The sequence below is a fragment of the Haemaphysalis longicornis genome, unplaced genomic scaffold (assembly GCF_048455015.1).
Source record: "Haemaphysalis longicornis isolate Haplotype H1 unplaced genomic scaffold, Haemaphysalis longicornis Haplotype H1 scaffold_1, whole genome shotgun sequence".
NCBI lineage: Eukaryota > Metazoa > Arthropoda > Arachnida > Ixodida > Ixodidae > Haemaphysalis > Haemaphysalis longicornis.
The window spans coordinates 106,189,989-106,207,152 of record NW_027526203.1 but is presented as its reverse complement, the minus strand read 5'-3'; the positions used below and the strand labels follow the sequence as shown (position 1 = coordinate 106,207,152).

General features: G+C 46.9%; 2 protein-coding genes across 6 annotated transcripts in view; one reads left to right on the top strand and one right to left on the bottom strand.

Moving 5' to 3' along the window:
• Nucleotides 1-17,164, top strand: part of Exd (PBX homeobox extradenticle) — a 486,337-nt gene that overhangs the window by 380,943 nt on the left and 88,230 nt on the right. The window lies entirely within an intron of this gene.
• On the bottom strand, nucleotides 2,690-17,066 carry LOC144178665 (uncharacterized). The gene is made up of 12 exons (XM_077706675.1): nucleotides 16,769-17,066; nucleotides 15,769-15,857; nucleotides 15,016-15,292; nucleotides 13,722-13,838; nucleotides 11,371-11,463; nucleotides 10,838-11,053; nucleotides 7,996-8,082; nucleotides 6,536-6,586; nucleotides 5,323-5,381; nucleotides 4,182-4,404; nucleotides 3,057-3,173; nucleotides 2,690-2,784 (listed from the first exon to the last, which is right to left on the bottom strand). The coding sequence occupies exons 1-11, from the start codon at nucleotides 16,950-16,952 to the stop codon at nucleotides 3,061-3,063; spliced, it is 1,509 nt and encodes a 502-aa protein (XP_077562801.1). The 5' UTR covers nucleotides 16,953-17,066; the 3' UTR covers nucleotides 2,690-2,784; nucleotides 3,057-3,060.

Sequence of the window (17,164 nt, the reverse complement as noted above, 5' to 3'; positions counted from 1 at the left end):
ATAAAAAAAAATGTCGCTCAAACGTGATGGTCAGCGGCTCTGTACCTGGGTGTCTTGGACGGGAACCCTAAGCTGGCATTTAAGCAGCGAGTGGTTAGCACTATTTTATCTTGCGTGTTCTGCAGGGGATTTTCTGTTCGGCTTTTTTCTACAAGTCCCTTTCATCTGTCCTCTTCGTTTAACTGGCGTACTTTGTCAGGCGTGTTGCGATGACAAAAGCGGTCGAAACGTTATACCCACCTGCGATTAAAGTTGTGGGTTGATTCGAACGCGTTTCGATAAACAGCGAGATTTGACCCACTGTGGTGGCTCGTTCTGCTCCTGCCGGAGGGGTCGCGGGCTTTACCGCGGCTGCTCACCAAGAACAAGAACAAAAAACGCCCGTGGGAACGAGATTTCGGCGCACATTAGAGAGCTCCAGGTGGCTCTAAACAATGTCCATAGATCCTAGCGGCGTGGGTGTAGCTTCAGTGCAACATCAACCATAATTATGATTCTGCCCACCGAGTTCGAACATACCGTTCCCCTCGAATTCTATTAATTTCTGTAGATTTAACCGAACTATCGCCCCGGTAGGAGTTTGCTTTTGTCGTCCCACCGTAATGCGTTCTGCACCGTCGTCTCGTTTCCCTGACGTGGCCGCGGCGACAAGCGCCAAGATGTGTGGCGAGCGCCTTGGTGTACACAATCTTCTTCGCCACACATGACAAAGTGCAGGTGGCCGTGGCCGACGTTCGGGAAGCTGTGGCGGAGCCGTGAGCGCGCTCGTGTCCCTCCCGCTCCTTCCTCTTCCGTTTCATTCTCCCATCTTATCCCTTATCGTTTTCCTTTCACATCCTTGTTAACTTCACGGTTCGTTTTTCATTTCACTCGTGGCGGGACCATTCTTTCCGGTCCGCGCAGTTATTATATTCTGCTTTTTTCCCCCTCCTTCTCATTCCACGAGTCGCGTAGTTCTTGCTGTTCTTTCTCTCTCGTTTTTTCCCCCGGTCCCACGGAGGAGCATTTTTTGTTTAATCTCTCCCTTTTTGCCTCCCCCGCCCACTTCGTCGTCGCGGTGCGGCTCTCTCTCTTCGACGGTGGCGGCGCGCATAACGACGCTCGCGGCTCCATGCGCGCCGCCACCGGTGCTGCTCATTGGTGTGTAAAATTAACTTGTCAAAAATATAAATTACGTAAAGCTCCCGACTCGTTTAGTCTTCCTCGCTTTTCTCTTATTCCTCGCCAGCTTCAGTTACGCTCTATCTGTCTATGTCCCTCCCTTCCTCCTCTGCTTGTGGGGATTTCTGCTTTTGCTTCCCTTAATACGCGCCACGTATAGCGTGGCTGGCAGGAACAGCTGCGGGCCTCGCGTGCGTGCTGCTGCAGTCTTGTACCTCTGACTGTCCCCACTTTCTTTTCGCTCGCTTTCTTTCGCGGCTGCCCCGATCCCGTGCTGTTACTCCAGTTTTCTTTGCATTCCTCGAGCGAAGAATTCCTCCGAAACCTGTCGCCTCCCTCCGTCTCCTCTCCAGCGCTCGCACCTATCCCCGCTGCTCTCCGCATCCTTGCTCCCCTTCGCGTCCCGGCGTACCTGATCCGTTCCTGCTTCAGTTATGCACCTGATGTATGAGTTGCGCCTCCATTCCGCCTCCCCTCCCCCAGCGTTTTGTTTCCATCCTTGGCCGTGGGGGCTTTTAATCTGCGCCGTTTCGCTGCTTGGCACTGACTCGGCTGGCGGAAGGTAGAGGCTCAAAGAAACAGCACGAAGGAAGCGGTACACGCGAGTGCGCGAGAACTGGCAGAACCTTGTGCGGATGGATGGGACCGAAGCAAATGAAACAAAAAAAAATCTAAATGGCCACACAACGATGCAGTGATAAAATTCCTCGCGCAGTATTCGTCTTCCCTCGAAAGTGGTTGAGGCAGGGAAGGGATAGGCGCCTTAAGGAAAGGACTGAATTTCCCTCCCTTTCTTGTCCAGTGGCGACTAAAATTTTCTTTTCTTCTCTTTACCTTTTCGCTGGGGGGTTGTTGTTTTGTCCCTTCGTAACTGATCTGTACTTCTCCCCAGCATTTCTTCTAGCCCAGTCGAAAAACGCAACAGAAAAATACGACACAATAATCCTGTGAGGGAATGGGACGTTCTGTAGTCTGTAGTAAACCCTGTCCTGTAGTCTGTAGTAAATCCTGTCCTGTAGTAAATCCTGTCCTGTAGTCTGTAGTAAATCCTGTCCTGTAGTCTGTAGTAAATCCTGTCCTGTAGTCTGTAGTAAACCCTGTCCTGTAGTCTGTAGTAAATCCTGTCCTGTAGTCTGTAGTAAATCCTGTCCTGTAGTCTGTAGTAAATCCTGTCCTGTAGTAAATCCTGTCATGTCTGTTTTTGTAGTAAATCTTGTCATGTCTCGAATTTCAACTTGTTTCGCATAAGAAATTTACTTCCCATGATGCTTTTTCTATTAGGTACCTGAAGTATGCAGGATATGCGTAACAATTTCAATAAAAATATGTCCAAGAAACAAGCATTTGTGGGCATTCTCGCCTTTCTGGTAGAAGCTTAAAATTGTTTTCAGTGAATAACTGATTTCAGGAAGCTGTACCAAAAGGCAATGTAAGCAATGCAAAAAGTGGTACATTCACGCATGCAATCCAAAAGTTAGATGTTACGCAGACTGCACATGCCTGATCACAGTCCGAAAAAAAAAGCAGTTTGCGGTACTTATTCATTTTATTTTCCACTCTTTACAACAGTTTCTGGGCACTGCCATGGCTTCACTTGTCGAGCACAGTTTTGCACCATGAACCCTGCATTTAAAAAACAAACAAGCGTTTTAACCATAAAGGTGTGCAAAATGACTTTCAGTGGTACACGGTTTTTGGGCAAAAAGCGGCTCATTCAAGGGCCGCTTTCTGCAACTACACTGCCCCACTATGTGCTACTTAAAAAAAAGACGAGCAATACAATCAATACAAAGTGAAACCAAGAAACATTAAAACGCATAAAGCTTCCCCGCCTTAACAGTTTATGTTAAAGCACTTTTGGTAAAAGAAACACCATGGGCATTAGCATTCCTTACCAACTTAGCGGCGCAGGTCCGAGCACTTCTGAGCCAGATACCGGCTCAGAAGCTTGTGCCGCTTGAAGCGCTCCTCGGTGGGGCAATTTTGTTCCTCCAGGTAGGTCCAGAAAGCCGCTGAAAAAGGCAAGCAAAAAACAGAGCGCCAGCTATGTTCTGCATTTGCATGATTCTAATGCGCACCTCTTTTCCTAAATGTAGCCTTCAAGTTTGTGCGTGCATTACTATTGAGCGCCACACCGAAGCTGGCTCCAAAGCAACCAGCAGCATTGCTATGAAACGAACTCCTCCCGAAATCCAACTTTACCTAATCCAAAACAATCCATATACATCCTGGAATAAATTTTGATATGCCCATTCCTTCTGGACATACCTTAGCCAATTGTTCCACGTGTTCTACTGTAATTGCCCCACCCCCCCCATTTCAGTGGTTATACTTCCACAGGTACAACTGCATATAGAGCAGATCTTTGTCAGTGCATGTTCCGAAGACATGGGTACGTGATTTGCGTAAATAAAGCAGACCTATATTTTCACGCAAGGTTTCACTGGCCCTTAGCATAAACATTGTTGAGAGCACGAACACTTCCACGTAGTATTCACGAATAAGCAGAGAATGAACCAACGGCCCCTCGCATTCAAAACTATGAAGGTCAAGGCACTGAATATTTAATTCCAGCAGGAGCTAGATAAGAAAGTTTATGAAGGACGAAGAATTTTTGCTGGTACAATTGCGTGCATCAAGTAAGATATCTTCTGCCAGGTACACGGTGTAATGCTTTGCACACACGCCACAGAATCAGCGTCAAATTTTTTTTTTTAATTTTTCTACTTAACTGTGCTTTACAATTAGGGGCACAATAAAACCATCCCAACATAGTCAATGTAAGCACAAGACACAAGAAAAATTATTCAAATACCCGTCAAACATGCACATGCAATATTCACTGTTTAAGTGCTGGTAAGCAAGAAACAAAGCCAGCATGACTTGGCTCAATGCCCAAAACAATAGTTATTTTATATTTTTAATTGGTGCTAAGTTGAGAATTGGTGCATGCTATGGGTGCACATAGACACAGCGCGAACATTGATATTTTTAACAAAAAAAAAATTGTATACACCTACATGACATCCCAGCCAGCTTCAGCGGCGAGAGGGCTTTGAAAGTGGTTTTGTTGCCTTTGGACACCGCTTTGTTTGACGCGCTGCCCGTCAGGCTCCTCTTTGCGAGGACTTCCGGTCCCCAAAGAGCCACTGCAAGCCGTTTACAAAACGTACTGTCCGCTGGTGTGGACATAAGGCTGACCCACGTTGAGTGGCCGATGTAGACCCCGTGCCCCAGGTGTACCTGCAAACCAGGAGTGGCTCAATATGTGCAAAGGAATTCCAAACCTGCAGGCAGCTGTCAACGCATGATCACAAATAGTTGATTGATTGATAGTAGGGTTTAATGCGCCGACGCAACGCCGGCGATGAGGCGCGCCGTAGTGGAGGGCTCCGGATTAATTTCGACCACCTGGGATCCTTAACGTGCGCCGAAATCTCGTACACGCAGGCGTTTTTGCTTTTAGCCTCCATCAGAAAAGCGGCCGCCGCGGCTGGGAATCGAACCCGCGACCTCGTGCTGAGCAGCGCAACGCCTTAGCCACCGAGCCATCGCGGAAGGTATGATCACATATAGTAATCTGGAACTTATATAATGCCCTCAGGGCTTTAAGGATGCCATAAATGAATTGAAACTGCGGTGCACACGATTGTCACAAGAATGAAACAAATCCACTGCAAAAACAAAGACGTACCAAGTCAGGCATAACTATTCGTAAGCACTGCGAACCCTAGCTACAAGTTATAGGGACCATAAAAGCAAAATACAACTTTGCTTAATTTAAAAGAACTAGGCTCCAGTACCTCACCCACCTCCATTCAAACCAAGTACGGCACTTAACTGAAAATATGGGAGGAGTGTTAACACACTTATATTTCGCATCTAAGTGACGTTCTATGGGCAGGAGTGACATCATATGGGCCAGCAGAATAAAAACACCCTAATATCCCACACCACCCTTGAATTTATGAATAAAATAGTTTAGAAAAAAATAGTAAATTTTCCTAGCACCACCCGTTTGAAGCCCGTCCATGCCAACACACTTCACTAGATGCTCGCATAAGCAGTCAGGTATAGCATAGCACCCATTAAAATTTTAATTGGTACTTTGATACATTTCAAACAACAGAAACACATCGGAACAACCAACAATACACTTACATCACCAGCCTCGTTCACTTGCCCACAAGTGCTGTCGATGTCATCAGGAATTCCCAAAGCTGCAAAGTGAAAAACAGCAACTGTTAGCATGATACACACAGGCATTTCTAACACAACGTAGCTGCTAGCAGACCACAAAAGAAAGAAATCTGTTTTGTAGGGAACAGAAGTACAAAATGAAAATTTCAGACTTTTGAGTTTCTAGTAACAAACCCTCACGGCACAAATCATATACAGCAGGTTATATATACAATATTATGCAGTAACTAAACCAGGTGAATAACAAAGAAGGTTGGGAGTGAAAGCAATGGCAGGCATAAAGACTTTCAATGTGTAGGGTGCCATTCAATGCTTCGGCGGTCATAATTAGTCAACTATCTTCATTGCTATGCGATGACTACGATTTCGAAATGCGTGAACTTTATTCATGATGATGAACACAGCCACCTGAGTACCAGCAGAAAGGGGTTGTGTTATGCTTGTGGGAGCAGCCTAGCAGACGACTGATGCACTGGCGGGATCGTTATGTACACGCGAAATACTCTCACTCATTTCACTGCTGCTCACCGTGATAAGGCACTGATCACCTGCCGGTTGACGCTCACATGATATTATTTAAAAATCAAGGGCCGTACAGCCCACCAAAATTCAGCAGTAACCCACAAGCACCGGCCAAACTACATGTGAGCGCTTTATCACGCTGTGAAGCAGCAGAAGTGATAAAAAATTGTGTAGCCCAGCTATCTGTGTGCACAAACCAATGGCATTACGAACACTCTGTTCAAGAGTTTTCTGCCCCCATGCCACCATAAGGCATGAAAATGGAAACTTTCACATGTACGTCAAAACAAAACATTCAGTGATCTTTAATATGCAGATCAGGCTGCTTAAAATAGGCAGCATAAAGGAAGAAGGAAGCCTCAAAGGCAACAGCACGGCTGATTGAGCATAACGCACTACTGCTCCATGCTTTTTTAGTTAAAATGTGGCACCGTCTTTCACAAAAAAAAAGTTTTTTTCGTAGCAAAGCTACGTAAACAAATGAACAGAAAGAGTTTGAGCCGCAAAAAGCATTCTGGGCACATATACAGATGGGAAGGTACTGAACTCAGCCACCCAGGCTGCAAGCAGTCCACTAACCTTGCCAATTACCTATGTGTGTATACCTCAACGAAAAGTGGGATTTTCTACAAAGAATATGTGCTGCCCATACCTGTTTGTTTTTTCTTTGACAGCAAAGGGGCCTTCAGTCCAGTGCCAAGTCCTTCAAAAGATGGGGGTGGGGAAGTAGAACAAATTACATTTGAGATACTAAATAACATGCGGCCTTGAAGATGCTAAAACGACGACCCATAAGAATTTATTATGGGTGCACATTTTTTTGGAGTACGTGCAGCACAAAAGCAACAACAAAACCACATCCAAGTTCAAGTACAGCCCCATCACTGTAAAGTTTATAACAGAAATAGATGGTCCTTAACCCTTTGTAGTTTGTTGTCAGGTCCTGCCCGAGAACGCATTACGGCCGTAGCGGTCCGCTGTCGGGCCACATCTGGCTTGGGCGTTCAAGATTAAGTTTCACGGTTTTTCTCGCTGTGATGTGCCTGCATTCTTTATATACATGATGTGCCATCTCTTGAGGGATATGTGACATTTGTTGAAGATTTCTTCTTTTCACACTAGAGTGCAGCACAATGTTCAGAACGGGCCTTTTGGATTTTAGAGCGCTTTCAAATGTGCGCTGTTCACTGAAAAGCATGGCCACTTTCTCGCTGCGTGCATTCTACAGGGGTGCACTTAGTAAAGGCGACAATGACTTCTACGAGGGAGAGAATTGCGTGCCATTATCAGTTAGTGGCGAGTTATTCGACAAAAGCATGCAACGAAGACCTGTGACGGTGGTGGGAGACAGCCCTATGCGGATCGTTACTCTGCGAGTTATGCATCTAGTAGAGGGACAATAAAATGGTAATAGAACCATTTTTCCTGTCATCTAGAGGTTTTGATTGTCAACAGCTTTATTTGGAGGCACACAGAGCTGCAGAATCATGGCGAGAAAGAGCAGCGAAACTTGCAGTATTGCCGCAGCCTGAATTGGCAGCTGGTGGGTGATCTGAGGGTTTGAGCCAAACGCGGGGCCCATGTGCATGTATGAGGTGCGAGAAAAGGCTAGATGGGACGTGCCATTTCATCTACAAGCTCCTAGGCTGAAGCAGCAAGGACTGTGCTGTTTGTAGCGATAGAAAAACAAAAGGAGGCATGAGGGACTGTTTTTCTCCAAAACCTGCAGAAACCCTGGAGGTTTCTGCAAAAAACCTGCACCCAGGAGAATGCTTCTAGCGGTTTCACATGCAGCTCAAACAACGGTAAAAGAGTTGCAAGCAGAATGCAAGAGAAAAAATAGATATCCTATAAGTTTTCCTTGTTTTCCTTTGCGACGCTAGAAACTGGCAAAATAGTTGAGGACAGGAATGGCCAGAAAGTGGGTAAAATTTCCGCACCGCAAAAAGTTTGTACCAAAGAATCAAAACGTTAGACCATTTTAAACAATAAACTTTTGCTGCAAATACTATATTTATAATGCACGCCATGATCATTTTTGAGTAATACGACGCAGGCTTGAATATAGAACATTCCAAGCACTTTTCCTCCAAGTAGGGTTTTAGATCTTACCAATTGAAGCCGAGGCTGTTGCCGCCACATTTCCTGCTGTGGGAGCAGGGCTCACTGTGCAGCTGGATGAAGCAGCCAGTGCTGATCCTGAGAAAATAACATAAATGCTGTGATAAGTGCAGACATCTCTAGTGAAAACAGTAAAACTGACTGTGCAATAATAAAAGCCCTTTTCTGTCATGGTGTTGACTGGGGCATTTTTAAGCTATTTACGCTGGCACCCGCACGGCTCAGTTTAAAGAACACTGCAGTCGTTGAAAATCCGGAATGCTCCAGGACTACTTTTCGTAGGCTGAGATGTCGCATTTTGTCATATATAGCTGACTAGGGCCTAAAGGCCACACATATTTTTTTTTTGTCACGAAGCCATCCCCTTTAGCAAACAGTTCAAAAGGAAGGGGGGGGGGGGGGGGAATATGATGGGTCCTTTCCCACTTCCATATGCCACTGTCAGATTGTCATTCGAGAAAGCTTTGAATTATGCAAAGACAATAGTCTTTCTTGGGCTACCAAAAACGCAGAAATTTTGGTCTGCCTGTCTGCCTATGACTCGATTCAGCCAGCCGGCCAAAATGAAAAAGAAGCTGTGCAATAGATTTACATACCCACAGCCAAAACTTAATGTGTAAGTCCGGTGGCAATGTTTGTACTTGTCAACATTGTTGAACAAAAACACATGCAAATATGAGGCAAAAAATTAATACATAAGTGATATTTACAGTGTTCCTTTATAAATTCACTCCATCTCCTGCTGTCACCCCTGCCACTATAGCTTCTGGTAGCATTTTAAGAAATCAAATGGCAACAGTTATGAAAGGTTCCATGTTTCGCTTGGAATGCACGAGGGTAAAGGGAAACGTTTGAAGTAGGGCGCCTTGATCCACGCGTGTCTCTGCTGTACGGCAGTGCTGGCATTGAGGCACCCGGCCTGGTGCCGTGGTAAATTTACGTTGACTTGAGCAAACCTCTAGTGTGTTTATCATGGGAGGAGTGCGACGGGAGCGGAACAGCATGAGGTGAGCAGGAAAGCATTAAATTTTCAATGTAAACCGTCATACGCGCCGCTTACGAGAGCGCCCATCAAATATCCTTAGCGGCGGCCTTATCGTCTAGCCAGCCGGCATCCCCGAGCGCTTCGAAGCTCCCGCCATAGGGTTCGCGCCTCCCCATTGGCGAAACCATGACGAAACTGGTCAGGCTGCCGCACGCAGCGCGAGTCACTTCCCGCCGCCGGCACGCAATCGCGGACGCCGGTGTGAAAAAAAACGCGCGTGCAAGGCTCATAAAGATTCACAAATGCTTGCTGGGACGACGAAACCCAACAAGCATGAGCGAACTCGAACGAAGTGCAAAGCGGCGGCTTGCGGCGGCAACGCCAGAGGCGATTAGGCTTACAACCACGGAGGATATTTGTTGGGCGCTTTCGTAAGCAGCGCGTCACGTTTTACAATGAAATTTTCGCCCACGTTATCCGCTTTTTTTCTCGCATGCCCCTCTCATATGCCCCTCGAGTTGCGTTTCAGCGAGAGGTTAGAAGTGGTCGCTGGAGCTACCCGCATAGCGCGGGTGGTCTCCGCGGCTGCGTCAGCGCGCCTGTGGCTTTCGGGGTGCGTTTTGCGTTTTTGCAGGGAGAAAACCAATTTGGTGCTGGAGGATGAGGTGAGGTCAAGTTAGGGGTAAAGACAGCAGTGAAGAGAGATTGAGGTGAGGTTCATGGTGCTTAATGCATGCTGAAAAGGGGTTACCTAACGAGCCTCAATGTAACGGTGAAATGGAATTTGAGCAGTTATTTTACTTAGAGGTAAGGTCAAAGCTAGTTAGGTCAAAGCATTGAAACAGCTAGGCAGCCACCAACTCTGACGTCACCCTTAAAGGGACCCTGCAACACTTGCCATCGACTACTAGTAATGTATTTTGGGATAAAGTCTATTGTCCCAGAAATCTCCTCCCGCAAGAATTATGAAAATCCGTTCACAATTAACGAAACTACGCGCAATGAGAAATCGCGCATAATCGTTCCCTCTCAACTCGACCGCGGGCAACGCGACGAAAGCTGCGCGCTCTCTCCCGGAGAGGGGGGCTGCTCGCGGCGTTCTCTTCGGCGGCCTTCGATATATCACATGCCGGATAGTTTTCTCCTTTTCTCCGCAACGCGGAGGGGCCTATTTCCGGTCTGGTGCCACAAAAAAGCAGGCATGGGGGCCTGCTCGCAAGTGCGCGCTCGGGCTGGTAGGTCGTTTTTGAAGAAATAAACGTTTGTAGTCGAGTGGTCCTGTTGAAAGGGAAGTATTGAGCTCATCACTCAAGCTCCGCGCGCACTCAAAACACAAAAGAAACGGCAAAACTGTGCCTACAGGTTCAGGCATAGAAGAGGTTCGTACGCAGCGATGACGACGACGGAAATGGGAGAATCTAGCCGCGAAGTTGACCAGTGACAGCCGATCGGGCAGCCATGGCCTATGTGACGTCCCTCGGGCCATGCATAATGAGGACAACTGAAGAGAGAGCGGTTGGTTTTTCCACGTCTTTCACATCGATTTGCGCGCTCACCGCTTCACGTGCACGTGTAATATTTGGCTCAGGTATTCCTGGCAGTGTAATCTAAGCGTCGCGCAGGTTTACTTGCACTGCTCAAAGAGTGTTGCAGGGTCCCTTTAACTAAAAATACAAAGCCACAAGCACAGATTGCGAATGGCACTATTGACTTAGTTCTGTTCGACATTTCCCCTTATCCATTTTGTGACAATAGAAAAAAACACTGATATTAATTGGCTTTGAGCATTCGGTACAATAGTTTCTAGAAAAGCAGCACAGGTGCACTAAGACAAAGCAATGATGTTACCAGATGGTGTAGGCACTGTATCATCACTGCGTGGCACAGCCGGTGGTGCCACAGCCGGTGGTGGCACAGCAGGTGGTGGCACAGCAGGTGGTGGCACAGCAGGTGGTGCCACAGCCGGTGGTGCCACAGCCGGTGGTGGCACAGCTGGTGGTGGCACAGCGGGTGGTGGCACATTCCGGAATCCGGCCCCCGTTCCAGTGGCACGTGCAGAAAATGCTGCAAAAATTGCACATGATCACTTCAACCATTCCAGACTTGCAATGCCTTCCCCTCCAACCTTCCCACGAAAAACTACATTTTCAAGCTGCAAATGTCAGTATTTCTAGAATCAACCAGTCCGGTTTCCTCCTGCCCCGATTGTTCACTAAAAAATAAAACAAGCACAACAGCCAACGTCTACTGAAGTGTTTCTATACGAGCGCACCTTTCGTGGAGCTGGATAGAACCTACTTTGTTGGGTTCAAGCAGGCGCATCGGATATAAGGGGAATTTCATTTTTCACAAAAAAAAAAATTTCGGATTCATAATCTTACCAAACTGTGAGAGTGATGCTGCTCTCTTTGATGTTGCCTCTGCCGGTGTACTTGCGCTTTCACCTTTTCCACGATCATTTGCAGCAGATGTGCCTGAAAATTTTCACACACTTTAGCAGAAGCACACGGACAATGCTCACACTGTAAAGTACGGCAGGTGTAAGCTGCAGCTATCAATTTGTAGTGACCTTGCACTATTTCGCGTTCATTACATACTCTCGGTTCCAATTTTGAAATGCACGTACACCATCGCTTACACAGTGAAAGCTTGTTCATTCAAATGTAAAGGGAAGCCGTCAAAGTTTGAATACAACCAACTGCAACTGCGAAGCAGAAAGGCAAAGAATTTCTTGGTTAATGGAGTACCAACACGAAATTTTGGTATTAAGTTTTTTCGCCTACCAGACCACTAATCATATACTGACACATTGGACGGTCGAGCGCAGCAGAAGCATTCATTAACGGCGTCATTTATTCGTGTCAGTTTCGGTTTCAACAAAACGGACACCGAGCGGCCACCATTCTTGCCATACCGCTGCCGCTCTGGACGCGCATGCGAGCGCACGCGTGCACCCAGACCAGCCGAGGTCTTCACCGTCCCCACATGCCCGGGCAGCATGACGCCAGTCCCAAAACCATGACGTGTACACACGCCGGAGCAGTGCGCACCAACCACAGCCAGCACGTCGGCTTCGTCACGGGAGCCTTGACATCGACAGTATGGGGCAAGTAGCAGATGATGTCATGTCAGCCCGGGCGCTCTGGGCTTTCTTGTGCGGGCGAAGATTAAAGTGGATTTAAAATATGTTATGCCGAACGGTTGCTGCTGAAACTTGCTGGGAGATATCTCCTGATAAAGAGGAAGCATTTTTAAGTAGTTATCTCAGCTTTGAAATTTCGTGTTGGTGCTCCTTTAGGTCCGTAATTGGTGTCTGCCTTTTGCCCTTGAAGGTGACATCCAGCACTTTGTGATCTAACAAGCAAATAAATATACAGTGGCGGCAAAAGGTGCTTCTGACCTGAGCAATTATGTCATCTGTCAACACACCACACCAGCGCACTCTGTCCACAGCCATGTCATCAGCAATGAAGACTAGAATTTTACCCAATTTTACCTGGAAAATCTGTTTTTTCCCATTTCATCTTCTCTCTTCCTTCTTCCTTAATTACAATACTAGGGGGCACAGTCTTGTGCATAGGCAGCGAGTGCATTTCCCTGCCATGTGTCAGATGCCAAGTCGCTGACACCATGGCCCGTACTTCCAATTACCCGTGGCAGAACCTGCCTGTGTTCAAATTAACAGGCTTCCTTATGCATAGACTTCTATGGAGACTTGGCCGGACCAAATTGTACAGTTTTAATTATCCATGTATTCGCATTACTGAAGTTTAAAATGAAGAGCTTTCAAAGAAATAAAGCAATTCTCTCCGTCGTTTCGCATCTCAAGTTGCTGGTCACCTTTTTCAGAGCTGCACTGTCATATAGGTTTATTTACTGAGCGAAAACACCCAGCTTTCACTCGTTCATTACTGCGGCTATGAAAAACCGTTCCATTTAAACGACAATTTTGGCGCCCTTTTTCATACTGTTCATGGCGTTTCTGTAACAGGTAAAGCTATTTGAGATAGCTTAAAAAATGAATTTTTAAAAAACGTTTCGTTTTCATTTATCAAACAGAAATGTAATTTCTGGGACTAACTTGCATGAACTGTGTGAGCAAATGGTGAGTGGTCATCGCACGTCACTGCTACTGGAGAATAATTTGTGCTGCTCACAAATACACGTCTCATTTCAGTTATCATGGCACCAATATTGAACTGGGAGACAGGTTGCTCTGCGCCAGTAATGTTTAGTAAATTTGGTTAAAAATATTAAGTAGCGCCCGTTTGCAAAGTTAGGTTTTGACTTTAGGCCGTTTAGCTGCCATAGCACATCGTTCTAGGCCATGTTGCAACGGGACCATTCACAAAGTTTACATCGGTTTCGTTTTCATTTCTGCATTTCAAAATTCATATTTTGCACATCTAGCAGAGGCTTAGGTCGGCAGCTGCCAATAACAAACAATTTTCTGTGACGCCACATGGGGAGTTGAAACTTCTGCATATATTTTACCGAAATCTAGGTTATTTGTTTGAAGTTTGCGATAAGAGTGGCATCATTGTTATTGGGATAAAACACTTTTTAATGAACTAACTTTTTTTCTGTCTTTGTGGCCATTTTAAAAATGCCCTTTCTGTACTTAGACTGAACAAACACACTCAAAATCTTGTTAGGTTCAAATTACATTCTCAGATATCAAGGCAACAAATTCCCCCTGACCAAAAACAGAAAGTCGCATTTGCAACCTTACCGGTCAGTGCAGAAGGTGCCGTGCTGCTGGTGGGTTCCTTCGGACGGGTTGACATGCAGCCAGAGGTGCTTGAGTTTGCAGTGACACGTGCCGGTTCGTCGAAGGTAATAGTGCGCACTGCAGCATAGCAGGAGCATGGGCAATGTCAGTGTACAATACTGCTTGAGCAGATTGTATTCTGCAGTTTCTCTGAAATGCACAGCTATCACAATGTCCAATCCAAACCAAACAATGAACTTTTGCAGACTCTCAATCCTTGTATGCTTATTTCATAATACCTTCATCATTCCGTCTCTTATCATAACCAGGTGCACCAGCAAAAGGCACAGCAGAACAAATAATGGTGGTTCATTGCCAGCTAAAGCGACTTGTTTTTTTTCTGTTGGTGGCAAGAACCAGGACGGTAGTGTGGAAGATTTCAGCACTCTGTGAAGAACCTGAGGCATGTTGTCCAAAGTACTTTACAGGCCTGCACTATGATACATGAACCTTACAGCCCAAAATAGCCTCAATACGTAAAACCCAAACTTGAAATTCCCCCTCATGCTTTTCTTTAATTTCAAGCGCATGTGTCACACGCCAGAGTGCTGATAAAACATTAATGCAGCGACACTAACATACATTGAAACTCTTCACACATTCCCAACAGCTAATTGTAAAAAAAATTACGCCCACCTCCCCTCGCGGGAACCCTGGTGTGATGCGACGCTGAAGGGGGTTCCATTGTGCGTTTCCATTGGGTCGATTACTCGAATTGCGTGAGCAATCGTCGGGTAATGCGAGAGAGAGAGCGTAGTGCGGGCGACCGTCGACAGAGACCGGCCGGAGCGCGGCACTCTGCTTGTATGCGCAGCGCGCCTGAAGGAGAGGAGACCGCGGAAAGAGAGGGCGCTGCACATGCACACAGCGCGCTTGCGCCGCGCGCAGCGCCACCCATCGGCGGAGTGAGAGAGCGCGCCACACTGCGCGCGCCAAAGATGTTGGGGAGAGGGCGCGCTATCACGGCGAGAGGAGAGTGGGTGAGCGGAGAAGAGACGCAGCTGTGCGGACGCGGACGACGACAACAGACGCAGGACAGGGCCGCCGGCAAGAGATGCTCCTCTCAGCATTGCATCTAAAAGGCCTGAACAGTCTGTATTATTTAGAATGAAAAGCAACGCAAGTAACGAACTTAGTGCTCTCGTAGACAACAGCGAATTCTACTTAGAAGCCAGCACTAGCCAGGTCAGTACATAGATGAAGAAAATCACAGTATGCACAAAAACAAACATTAGGCCAGATATCGCTTGCGTACCATGGTGAAAAAGTTTTTCGCAGAGCAATTGCTGCAGATCTCTGTTCAACTTGCGCAACGTGTCCACCTCCTCCCGTGCTTGTTCGAGGTCCCTTTTGAGCTTTGGCAGCTCCTGCACCGCTTCCCGCAGTAGTTTTACTTCTTGGTCAGGGTCTTCCGTTTGGTCCGGCTCATTTTGCAGGTCTGCTCCAAGCATGAGGTCTCCCTCATTTTCATGTGCTGCCTCTGCTCTCAGATGCTTCAGCAATCTGTTTCCTTCTTGTCTGTCTCGGCGCATCTATTAATGAATAATGCAGACAGGGAGACTTGTAACATCCACACAAGGCCCATTTTCTAGTTTTACTTTGGATAATGCTATATGTATGATTTGGAGCCCTGGCTGCAGGAAATGGCTGTCTACAAGATCAGAGTTCTTATAGAGCATCTCTTTTGCACAGCACACCAGCATGAGCTGCAGTGCGTGAACCACGTGACGGGCATGCTTAGGTACCCAGGGATTAGTAAAAGTGCAATAGCAACAGAGGTTATGTCACACAAACACTATGTATATGGCCCCATAAAAAAGACTGAAACGTTGCCAGCACTAAGGCCCACCTCTGTGACTATACATAGCTTACACATGACATCATCACGACTCTTTCTTGCAACCCACTTTCAGCTTTTTAAGTGCTCCGAAAGATAAGAGCACCAGATAAGTGGGCAGCCTTTCGCCCTGCTTGTGGGTCACAAACATGGCAGCTACGGTGACCTCACCTTTTTCGTCGCTTGCAGTGGACCCTGTCCTACACGCTTGCGGCTCTTGCCGCGGTTCTCAATCCACAGCTCAACTTCGCGTGTGGTGTCTGTGATAAAGATGAACAATGACATTGAAGGCACAGTGCAAGGCAATTTTTGCTTCACAATATTGAAAGTTCATCTCTTTAGTACATGTTCCGCAGACGCATTTTTCGTAGGAAGTCGACCTTCTGCTTAAAAAACAATACTTTAGAAAGCAAGCCGCCTTTTCAAACGTGGCCCATCTTTATCGTCAGTTTTTAAACTGTAGCTGCATGCGTAAGACACATTTAGAAAAGGATAGCCAAGCTGCACAGACTGAACGAAAAAAAAAAAAAAGCCGGCGAACTCTAACAGAAACAGCCTTTCTGGCCGAGTCCAGCTGACTGATGAACACGTATTTTGCTTCAGCCGCCATAAGAAATAGGGGTGGACTGAGCAATGCACTTCCATTTATCGTTGACGGACAATGACTTACGCCATGAACTTTACTCTAAAGAGCAGGGAACTGTGCCAGGATGAAATATAGAACCGCGGCGGAGGGCGTGAGTTAGGGCCGCGAGACGGTACGCGCGCCAACGAGCGAGCAATTTCCCGACGCGATTTTGTAGGCGAGCTTCAAGAGTACGGCACGCATACCACGACGGCGGCAGCCGGGCCGCGTGTAGACCGAGGATTCCCCGAAGCCATAAGGATACATGGGAAAATCGAACGCCGGACTGCTTCTCGCGGAGTCTGCGGAGAGTCCGCGACTGCAAATCGAAGTGCCCCAGCCTTAGGTACAAGAGTGGCGGGTGATTTCGACGTTTGCGCCAGCCAATAATTTATTCAAAACGGTAATTATAGGCTCATTCACTGCAATTAGTCTGGCACCTTCAAAAGTGCAAAAAAAGTGGTACATGGGCTACAAGGATCCACTTGCATGCAAAGTAAAACACTTGCTTTGAAGCCGAAGTAACGCCAACGAAAATCAACTCACCTGCCATGTACAAAATCCTGCAGCGGTAATACCCGCATTGCGTCTTTTCGTCCCCCTCCCAAAACGCCTCGTAGAACTTGGCTTTGTCGTAGTCGTCAATGTCAGTCGGTTCAAAATTACTGACGGTGTCATGCTTTACCACGTGTTTCTCGGACTCGCCCTCATATTGTATCGCGAGATACATGGCTGCGTGTCGAGAAACCGACTAAATGCCGACTAACCACGACTAACCCGCGAACAACACAGACACAATACACCACACACCACGCACATACGCACACACACACACGCACCCCTTTGCCCCCACACAGTTTGTTCTTCCGCTGCGTGGAAAGTAGTTCGCTGGGAATTGTAGTTTTCTTGAATAAAAATAAACTGGGGCACTACAAGGTGTTT